At 39.4% G+C, this 11,823-nt stretch overlaps 1 protein-coding gene across 1 annotated transcript in view; it reads left to right on the top strand.

Moving 5' to 3' along the window:
- Positions 1 to 396: 396 nt before the first annotated feature.
- The window catches only part of NRP2 (neuropilin 2), a gene marked incomplete at its 5' end in the record, with an annotated part of 101,374 nt that continues 89,947 nt past the window's right edge, over positions 397 to 11,823 (top strand). Inside the window, 6 exon segments of the mRNA XM_070757322.1 lie at positions 397 to 499; positions 502 to 567; positions 4,310 to 4,540; positions 5,523 to 5,678; positions 8,281 to 8,450; positions 10,351 to 10,506. Coding sequence (XP_070613423.1) covers positions 397 to 499; positions 502 to 567; positions 4,310 to 4,540; positions 5,523 to 5,678; positions 8,281 to 8,450; positions 10,351 to 10,506 — 882 coding nt within the window.

Raw genomic sequence — 11,823 nt, 5'->3', positions numbered from 1 at the left:
AAAGGTCAAAAATGAGGAAGAGTCTTGAGTTTTCTGGGTTTTATTTACCAGGGATGACATATATCATAGTGAGTTACAAAGGATCAAAAATATTTAGATACTGAACTATTTTCAGTAAGAGTAGAAATACAGCTTTTCTGAAATGTTGTTGCTGTCAAACAATTTGGAGGGTTTGCAGTGACTTCTGTTTGAAGAGAATAATTTGACAATACAATATTGATAATGGAATGCTACAAGAGTAGATGATGAACAGGGCCATAGGAAACTGGCTTTGTCGCACAGTTGCTATGGGTTAAACATAAAATGCCTGTGAAAAATGTAAAAGTATTTCATTTTTTTCCTGGATTTCTTTCTTAATGTTACTCTCCCCCTTTCTTCCATTGGCAGGTATGATTTATTGAAATACGGGACGGGGATAATGAAATGCAGATCTTTGGGAAAAACACTGTGAGAAACATTGCTCCACCTACTATCACATCATCCGGCCCTTCTGTGTATATCAATTCACCTCAGACTATGCCCGTCAAGGTGCTGGCTTCTCTCTGCGTTATGAGATCTACAAGACTGGTTAGTGTTCATCTGTTCTCCCAATCAAATCCTTGGGCCTCTTTCAGTTGGGGCAATCTTTGTGGTATATTAATAGGCAATATTATGAATGTCCTTTGCAACAATTCCCCCAGTCTTCTTTCTCTTTTTCTCTTTCTCTTTCTCTCTCTCTCTCTCTCTCCTCCCTATCTCCCTCATTCCTGAAGGAAGATTTAATGTAATCTATAACCAAATCATTTTCAACAGTGTATGGGTTCCCTGAAAAAGCCAATTCTGTCAGAAAACCAATAATCAGTTCTCCAGTATCTTGGAAAATGCTAAATGTGTGCTGCATGAACAGTGATACCACTAGTCTGAAATGAGAAATTTGCCTTAACCCTAGCTGTAGGATGCTTTTGAGCTGCTTTTGCTATGAAACAGCCTTGCATATTTGCACTTCTACTCATCAGTCAACCAAGGGAAATATTGTTACTAGACTTATTGCTGGCAGATGTTGTACAGCCTTTGTTTGATTCCTTCTTGGAAATTCAGATGTTCCTGTCTAGCTGATTATTAAACTATTTCCAGGTTTCTTTGTTCTGAGGAAGAGATAATGGCTCTGCCCTTTGAGTTTCTTCAGGAAGGGGTTGATGACTTGGCAGGCTTGGGGAGACTGTTTTTGGAATTGTCAGTCTTCTCATATGAGAATGTCCTTATTAAAGCTCACATTCATTGTCTTAGTTCTGCTCCCCTTACCAAATCTATTTCATCAACATTTTCAAAAAGTGAAGTATTTCATGGGATATTGACAATGTATTTTGGTTTCCAAGGGAAAGCAGCTTCTTCATGAAGTCATCTAATGTATTCTAGAATTACAAAGAGCATATATATTTAAAGTGACATATAGAAAAATGCTTGTTAAAATCAAAGCTAAGCAAGAATGGTCTTATCTTTCCATTCTGCCATCTCATGAACATGCAATTCCTGCACTGACCAATAGCCTTTTGTTTTCTTTTTTCAAGAAGCCAAGGATATTGCAGTTGGTGTAGTGGTGGGATTCAATTTTTTTTACTACCAGTTCTGTGGGTGTGGCATGGTGGGTGATGTGTGGCTTGTCAGTCGCGGCTGGGGAAGGATACTGTAAAATCTCCATTCTCCCCCAACTCCAGGGGAAGGTTACTGCAAAATCTATATTTCCTCCTGACCAGCTGGGACTGAGGAAACAGCGAATAGATGGAGGTGGGGCCAGTCAGATTTGGTATTTACCAGTTCTTCAAACTACTCAAAAATTTTGCTACCCATTCTCCAGAACTGGTCAGAACCTGCTGAATACCACTTCTGACCTGGTACAATGGCGGCTCAAGTGGGCTGCTGTTGGCATTGCCATCAGGGGAACCTCTTGAGCTGCACTATTCAGAATGCTCTTTTAAAAGTATTTTTTTTAAACCTTACTGTTGGAGAAAGTGAATTAGTGCCTCTTTACTTTAACTCTGATTATGTATTTACCAGCTTAGAAAGTTTGGAGATGAAAATTCTGGAGGGTTTTTTATTTTATCATTGCAGGCTCAGTGGGTCTTGAAAAAGAAAGAAGTTTGTAGTCATAGGATCTGAGCCTATTGCTCGTATTTTAAATGGAAATGCACAGAATTATATCATTGGTTTAAAAAAGGTTGGGGGGGGGAATAAGCGGTGAAGAACTCAAAAGGGCATAAGGCAAACAGCATTTCTTGTCATGGCCAGAAATCTTAATAAATCTTGGAAGCATATAGAGATTATACAGATTTGGGAGATTTTACCTCAGCTAGATTATGCATCTATGGCAGCACATTTCATACTATATCAGGTTAAGAAAGAGGTTGACATGATTTCTAGATCTGAATTTTTAGTGATTTTGCTCTGGCAGAGGATACAGGCTGCTAGATTTCCATAATATAGAGAATAAATGCTATCCAAAATGCCAGTGTCACAAAATCTCAAAGTAAGTTGTTTTGATGTGTCTGTTGACATTAGGAATAGATATTAACACAGAAATGATCCTTGAATTGGAAAATAATTTTAGTCCAGCTTTGCTTAGTTGGAGTTATTGTTTCAGACTTGTTCAGTAAGCAAGTTGCCCTAAGTATCTCCTTTGGTACAGTTATCTATGTAATTCAACTTATTTTGGGGCAGAAGTGATCTGGATATGCTATTCAAAACCTTCACAAGTGAAATATGGTCTAATTATTCTGTCTGGAGGGAAGATGATTCATACACACACACACACACACACACACACACACTTTTCTTTTTTCTATCTCTTTCCACTTTTCTTTTTATATTTTTCTTACTTTTTATTCTTTTTTATCTTTGTAAACTCTGATATTTAAAAGAAGTAATTATTAGAATCATAGCATCATTCAGTGATGAGGATATTAGTCAGTAGTGGGGAAATGTTAACTGAAAGTTCTTGTATGTGTTTAACACTGTACAGTACAACCCTTTAAAATTGACTCACCCTCCCCCCCCATAATATAATATAATAATATAATAATATAATAATAATATAATATAATATAATATAATATAATATAATATAATATAATATAATATAATATAATATAATATAATATAATATAATATAATATAATATAATATAATATAATATAATATAATATAATATAATATAATATAATATAATATAATATAATATAATATAATATAATATAATATAATATAAAATATATTATATAATATATAATATATAATATATAATACAATACAATACAATACAATAAAATACAATACAATACAGCACAATCTCAAACTTTGTTGGTCAGTAATGTTAACAGATTTGATTATTTATTTCCAGATGCCTGGATCAGGGCTGTTGGGTTTAAATTTACATCCTCCAGCTATCCAGTTAATTCTCACATATTTTGCATCATGTTTGATTTAAATAGATTTCCATAGGCTTCTTCCCTCCTCTTGTGTTTGAGTCCAACCCTGTTTCTTCAAGAGAAGCAGACGTGCAAATTGTTAGAATGGTCGTGGGAATTGTGTTAACTTTTCCTTGGAAAAGCCAAGGGCTTAAGAATGGTGAAAGGTAACCTTCTGCTACAGTAGTGGAACCAGAGGGGCTTGTAACATTCTCTGCCCACTTCCCTCATCCTAGTGACCCGAAGCCTAGAGAATTCAATTGTTGATTGTCTGTTCTCTCCAGAGCGCTGGCCTTAATGCAATCTTGGCCTGAAGAGAATGCAGTCTCCTTCTCCCTAAGGCACCTTGGCTCTGCAAAAAATAGAAGGCACTTAACGGCTGGGGCACAATGAGGGCCAGTGTTGGGGTCATCCCTAAATAAATGGTAATATTGTCCCCACGGCTGGCAGTTAGAAAGGCATTCCCCGAGGATAGAAATAACTGGCATTTCAGTTTTGATGATTACCGTGGAGGAAGGGAGAAAGGCAGCTCTGTTTCTCTTTTCACCAGAACCCTTCACACATGTCCTTCCTTTCCCAAGCAATCTTAACTTAGTCATTGTTGAAGATGTGCCATTTTCCAAGGCTTAAGCTGCTAGTCTGCACTGCAGGTGTTGTTTCCTGAAAATTGCCACTTGGATGGAAAATGAAATGGGGACAGTGATATTAATAATTAATATTTTTGCAAGGCAGGAGCAATTTTCTGCATGATGGAATTAAGTGCTTAAAAATAATGCTTATGAATAACATAGCATAGCCTGGCTACGGTAAGGGAAGTGGCTGTTGATGAGGTTAATGCTAGGCCTTGGCCTTCTTGTCTCTTTCTGTAGGTTCTGAAGATTGTTCTAGAAACTTCACCAGTTCAAACGGCACCATTGAATCCCCAGGCTTCCCCGATAAGTATCCACACAATTTGGACTGCGCCTTCACAATCATGGCCAAGCCGAAAATGGAGATTGTCCTTCAGTTTTTAACATTTGACCTAGAGCATGACCCTCTGCAAGTCGGGGAGGGGGATTGTAAATATGATTGGCTGGACATCTGGGATGGTATTCCTCAAGGTAAGGACTAAAGGATGCGCTCCTGGGGTTTACTTCTCTGGAGGGCCAACATCAAATGAACAAGCCTCTTGATTCTATGACAGTCATACATTGCTAATATTGCTGAGGCTTTGTGCAATCTCATTTATTGTTGCTTTGTTCTTAGAAAGGAATTAACTCTGAAGGGAAATTAAATCTCTTCTTTGTCTCTTACACTTGAATCTCTGCCTTTCTGAGTTGGTGTGACAGTGAAATCACTTTAGAGAAGAGTAACCTGATTTATGTAATTAGACGAGAAACTGAAATCTTTCAAGTCCTGAAGAATCCTGAACTTCTAGTTAGAAAAAAAGGACTACATTTCTTACACTTAGTTGTTTGCTGCAAAGTTCTGCATATAACTATCACAACAATTTTTGTGGGAAAGGGGCTGAAAAATATTCTACATTAACACATCATTTGTGATTTATATGTCAGGGAAACAATGCATGTGTTAAAAATATAAATAGCTCTAAATTAGTCTTTTCACAAGTACATAAATTCCTGTTTGCTGTGAATATCTGTTAGGGTGTGGGTGTGGGGGACTGAACAGACACACAATAGATGTGTAGTCATATGCCTTTTCTTCTCAGATGTCAAATTCTGATCAGTAGGATTTACTTCCAGGTAAGTTCTGTAGTTATTTATCTTAAATCATTCATTGATTAGAATGCAGTTTGAAAATTTAAAAGCTGTCCTATTAGGTTTTGTGAACCAATGTTGAAGGTAGGCATTTTAGGCAACTCGTATTTTGTTTATTTCAGTACTTGCCTATAAAGAAAAGCTTCTGCAAATCTGTGGCATAATACATATTAAGGCTGTTATTTTTTTTTAAAAAAAATTATGTTTCATTTTATCTGTTTGACATATTTATTCGTTCAACTGTCTATCTCGTCATCTTTTCCAACCAAAGAGAGAACATGCCTATGAGAGGGTAAATGGTGTTTTTCTTTCATCTCTTCTGCAGTTGGGCCCTTGATTGGCAGATACTGTGGCACTAAAACTCTTTCAGAGATCCACTCAACTACAGGCATCTTATCCCTCACGTTCCACACAGATTTGGCTGTGGCTAAAGATGGCTTTTCTGCTCGCTATTATTTGGTCCAGCAGGAGGCGCCAGAGAGTAAGTTGGCAGGTTGTTCCGTCTGAGTATTTTCAAGCACTGTTCTAGACCTACAGTGTAGTTAGAATATATCTATTTTGGGCTATCCTTGCTGATCTTTGCATTTAGAGGGGAGAAGTAACATTTCAATAATATTAGCATTGATAGCTGAGATTTGGAATTTGAATTTCATTACACCTCTTAAGTTTGCTTTTTTTATGACATTTTGTCCTTCCAACCCAAATGGTGAGATACGGAAACCAAGATTCAAGTTTCAGTGTGCCGGTATTTGAAAGTGCTGTAGGAATTCTCAAACATTTTATTTACATAAAAATCTCAACATTTTATTTACAAAATCAGGAAGTTTAGACTTAGGTTCAACTGTTTTGTATAGAAAGGCGCTTCAAGCTATCTTTAAAATTCAGGAATTTGAAAGTTTACAATTTTATTTATTCATTCATTCATTCATTCATTCATTCTCATTTTATGCCGCCCTTCTCCTTAGACTCAGGGCGGCTTACAACATGTTAGCAATAGCACTTTTTAACAGAGCCAGCATATTGCCCCCGTAATCCAGGTCCTCATTTTACCCACCTCGGAAGGATGGAAGGCTGAGTCAGCCTTGAGCCGGTGATGAGATTTGAACCGCTAACCTACAGATCTACAGTCAGCTTCAGTGGCCTGCAGTACAGCACTCTACCTGCTGCGCCACCCCGGCTCTTCAATTATCAATTGTTTCCTTTGTCTTTTGTAAGATCTCAGCTTTTTTTTATAGGTGTGATATTCTATTACTCCGGGAACATGTTTAGAAAATGGAAAACACAATATGGAACTTCTAGTTTTCTTAAAAGAAAGGCTTCTGTATTTTCTAAGATAGATGTGAATGTTGCTACTTACTACAGCTAGGCCAGACCAGTTAGGAAAACTAAGGCCTCAACCAGAATTTGCTTGAAATTAGAGAGCAAGACTGCATTACAATATAATAACATATGCTCTAAAACTATGGTTGCAATCGCCAGATACCATGAATAACTATGATAGGGATCACAAATTGGGAAGGACTTGCACACTCAAAGGAGGGCTATTCTCAGAACTCACTCCTACTTTCCCTGGACGGGCTAGGGAAAGTAGACTAAACCAAATGGGAGCACAGTCTGGCAGGATTCCTGCTGTGCCTGAACAAGCTAACTGATGGATTGCAGCTGTGTGTGTTTGTATCAGAATCCTGTCAAATTGCATTTTTTCCTCTGTTTGGACAACAACTATTAGCTTGTCCAAGCAGAACAGGAGTGAATTCATTCCTGCTCTTCTTGGACAGATCATCCACTGGCCAAAAAGGGTGGGAAATTCAACCTATTGGAAGTGTTAAGAAGATGGAGACCTCAGGGAGGCCTACAGATTTCATTTCTGCCCTTAGCACTCTCCCTTCATATAGACACAGGAAAAGCAGTTTGCAATTGGGGTGGGAGGGCTTATGCTGAAATGGGCCCCAGGCACAGTTCAAAGACTCTTGGTTCCATATTCAGCCTTAATTTTGAAAGAAAGAGAGGGGGAGAGAGGGAGGGAAGGAAAGAGAGAGAGAGAGATGAACAGACAGACAGACCCAGAAATGACCCCAGCCTACCTATAATGTAACTTCTGTGGGGGGGACCAGCCCTCTGGAATCAGCTCTCCCCCCCTCCGGAGAGTCACACTGCCCCCACCCTCCTTGCCTTCCGAAAGATCTTAAAAACTCATCTTTGCCGCCAGGCCTGGTATTACTAGATCTTCCCCTTGACCAATGAATATTTAGTACGATTTGTTGAATGAATGTTAAATAGAAGTTTTTTAAAGTTAGATTTTTAAGGATTGCTTTATGTATATTAATTAGATTGATTTTACTATTGTCCTTTTGTATATATTGTGAGCCGCCCCGAGTCCTCGGAGAGGGGCGACATACAAATCCAATTAAATAAATAAATAAAATAAATATCCTCAAGGAGAGGAATGTTCCACATTGTCTGTTTGTTCCTCCTCCATTTCTTTTTGTTTGGGACTTATGAATCAACAGAAAGGATGTAATATTGATCTAATTTTCTTTCTTTACTATAAAAACACAAACAATGTCAAACAAATTTCAAAAACAATAAAAACAGACAGGTATATATGTGCAGATTTCGTTCGTTCGTTCGTTCGTTCGTTCATTCATTCGTTCATTCGTTCATTTGTTCATTTGTTCATTCGTTCATTCGTTCATTCGTTCATTCATTTATTTATTTAATATGCTGCCCAATCCCGAAGGACTCAGGGCAGCTGATGATTTGATAATCAGCTATGAAGACTTTCACAATATTTATTTCACTTGCAAAGTGCAAAATTCCCAGGTTTTCCATGTAAAATTCTATAGTTTTCTTTCTGCAGTAGTTGTGCCACAATTGAAAATGAATTTCATTGGGCCCTGTGTTCTTTCTTCTGAATGCTGATATTTAATTCCCAGATCTGTAGAGGTAATTCTGTACTTCAGGAGCCATAAACAATTTGATTTGCTAGGATGCTGGGAGGCAGTTGCTGGGAGGCATTTAGGAGTGGGACCCACAGTTCTATAGAAGAGCTTCTCTTCAGTTTCATGCTTTACCTATTCTAGACTTCCAGTGCAGCAGTCCACTGGGAATGGAATCTGGCCGGATCTCCAATGAGCAAATCACAGCTTCCTCTACATACTCTGATGGCAGGTGGACTCCGCAACAGAGCCGACTCAATAGTGATGATAATGGGTGGACTCCTAATGTGGATAGCAACAAAGAATTCCTGCAGGTATTTTCAGTTTTTTTTCACAATAGCCTACTAGTAGTGACAACTATACCACTTGGAAAGATTGGAAAGCTATAGTATCAGGCTTTCCACCAGACTCTACAGTCAAATTTGTAAAATATGCACACACACACACACCAGAGTCCTCAGCTGGCATTCTTTTCTGTACAAGGCTTGAGTTTTATTTGTCCATTTTTTTAGACACGTAATATGTCATGGCTAGAACTGTCCCTTGGACCTTTATGTTCTTTCCCTTCCCCACAGCTCATGTGTGCATTTTATCCATGAACCAAATGGATTATCCTGCTTCTAAATCAACCTTAGAACATGAACCTTGTAGGATCTTTGTTGCTCTTACTGCAAACTGAGAGCTGTGAAAAAAGGCTTGAACTGTTGTTTGGGAAAGGCTGCGTGACTCTCTGTCTTCATGAACTGTTCGGGCTGTTAACATTCCTGAAGAAGTTCTTGGCTTGACCTGGTGCCCCATGAACTTTAATGGGCTTTCCAGAGGCCAGAGAGGGAGAGGCAGAGAGTGGGAAAACGCACGCTACCACTTAAAGCCTTGTTGATTCTGCAGTGATCTAAAAGAGGGCGACTTTCTCATGTGTGCTGAACCGGTATAACTAAAATAATATTATTCTTCTGGGGGATTGCAATGTTCAACACATGGAAACTTCAGTAAGGGTGTGTGAAAACAATGCTTTAACAAGGCCTACATCAAACCAACAGATGGTGGCAAAATTGGTGATTGCAGTGGGAAGTACCAGATGGCATTGGGGGGAGAGAGGTCACTTGCTATAGATGCCCAATTCTAAGTTGTTGTGGTGCATATTGATCTTGTGTGAATCAGACACATTGAATGTCTCTGAAAAAAATGAAGTGAACACCATAACTTCATCTTATGAGTGAAAAGCATCCCTCCCCAATATAAATTGATGATGCAGTTGATAAATAGCCTGACGATTTATTTGATTTCAGTAGCAGCAGAATCAAAGTTTTAAAATCCTTTACCAAGCTCAGCATTTCCTTCCCAAGCCAGAAAAAATCCTTTCTCACTATTGAACTCTGCAACCGGCATAGCAAAACATTGGGAGGCTCTACTCTGTAAGACTAATGATACGCTGTTCAGCCTGCTTATACTCAAAAATGTTTGCATTCGAATGCTGCAGTAGATTATTATTATTATTGCTGTTGTTGTTGCTTTCAACCAAGGCTGTGACACAGTTATGCCAAACATTTTGTGAAAATCCTGGTGAGATTTTATTCCAGAAATGTTTACAGTCCAATCCAACAAGAAAGAGACGAGCGGGGGAAGCAATTCCAAAATGCGCTATTCTTGTTCAGTTTTGGAAGCTGTAACAAAACCACAGACTGAAAACATTTCCTTCTATGGCTCTCATGTTGCTGCATCTAGGAATGTTAACTCAGCTGAAAATTGATCCTATTAACTTCTTATACTGGGACAGCATTTAGATAGAATAGGGACTCCAGACATGGCCAGTGGCAAATGCTGAAGCTGCATCAGAGGGATCTATTAATATTGAGTTATTGTTATGCTAATTTATATTAGCTAAGCATCAATCCTGATTGTCAGACACATGCTCCTGAAGCAACTACAGCCCAGCATGGGCTATTCTGAGGGACCCACTTAGCACCATAGGCTCCTTGTGTATGTTGTTGATATCTCTCTGTGGGATTCAGCTGGAAAGCATCCCACAGTAGAATGATGGGCTTGTTGCATTTTTCTGACAGTAACTTGCTAATTCTCTCCCATCTTGGTTTGCATTTTCATTCCGTTTCATTAAAGTGTCACAAGAATGTTATGTCTGAAAGAATCTCAAATGTTTCAGGTAACGGGGGGTTGCTAATCTTCCTCTGTCATCCACCCCTGCTCCTACAATAGGTGGATCTTCGCTTTCTGACAGTGCTCACAGCCATCGCTACTCAGGGCGCCATTTCCAGAGAAACACAAAATGGATACTACGTTCGCTCGTACAAACTGGAGGTCAGCACAAATGGAGAAGACTGGATGATGTACCGGCATGGCAAAAATCACAAAGTAAGCGCTTCCCCTCCTTTTCTTAAATAATTCCAGATTTTAAAAAAAAATTATCTTGAAAGTGGAATGGAAGATCTCAAATGGGTTAGACATCTTTGCCATTTCATTCAGCTTACATACAGCTTACAAGAGATGATATGTTCTTCCAAAGTCATTTTTCTTTTCTCTTGAAACAGGAAATAATATAAGGGCAGACTAGATGGACCATGAGGTCTTTTTCTGCTGTCAATCTTCTATGTTGAAACATAAATCTTGAAATGTTCCAATAATCTGATTGCCCTTCTGTTGCCTTTGAAATATTCTGTGAATTGGGAAGGGAGGGGAAAAAAAGGCTGTATTACATCCGTCCTTCCCAATAGTGTCATTGTAGTTGCGGTAGTGGCCGGATCGAGGGAAGGGAGAGACATTCTGAGGAGATGAGGACCATGAACCCTGTGCTTGAACATCTATTGGAATGAAGACAAGGAAGGACTAGTTGAGCCCATCCACAAGCACAGCCACAGCAATCCCAGGGAAAGTTGCAGTTTGTAGTAGTAGACAAGGGAAGACGCAGAAATAAAACAAGACAGAAATAAAACAGAGAATGCTGCGAGATCAATCATGCCCCAAACAGAGCTTGAAGAGGTGCAAATTTGGTGTGATACCAAGTGATGTTTTTGGAAAACACACACTCTGGTGAGCGCATAGCTTGCTCAGTGGAGGGAGAGTCTGCAGTGTGCTTTCTGACTGCCAATGAAGGAGAAAATGCTCTTGCAGACTGTGTTTTGCGACGTAAGATTCATTGAGCATTAATGGCCTGAGCCTCATCCACATGCTGGGTTAACAATCACAAAACCACATGAAGCTGCACTTCAGGAATTATTGAAGCCTGGAAAATGAAAGGGCACAAATCCTGAGAGAGGATCATGATGTCCTAGAGAATAAAGCCAAACCATAAATAATAAGGCGCAATCTGGCTTGTCAGGGATAAGGGAAGTGCAGCCGCAGTCCTGACTGGCAGCGATGCATGGGGAGCTCCGAGTCCTGCCTGTAAATACAGCTGCGTTGACCCTCCCCTGATCTTCCCACCCCCCTGAATGCCTGGCCTGTGCTCCATGGGGAATGGGGGGCAGGGGAGGGAGGGGAAGTAAGTCCCTTCTTTTGTGCCCTGGGCAGGTGTGCCAGGGGGCTATCGGTGTGGACCACAGCTGTGTCTAATAAAGCTGTAACTGCGGGGAGGGGAGGACGAGCGACGGGGAGCCGCCACTGATCTTTGCTTTTTCTTTGGAGACACTTCTAAATTAATCCTCAGTGCTGTGCTGCAGAACAGTCAGCTAC

This window comes from Erythrolamprus reginae, chromosome 1 (assembly GCF_031021105.1).
Source record: "Erythrolamprus reginae isolate rEryReg1 chromosome 1, rEryReg1.hap1, whole genome shotgun sequence".
Taxonomy (NCBI): domain Eukaryota; kingdom Metazoa; phylum Chordata; class Lepidosauria; order Squamata; family Dipsadidae; genus Erythrolamprus; species Erythrolamprus reginae.
This window is presented reverse-complemented; position numbering and strand designations above follow the sequence as displayed.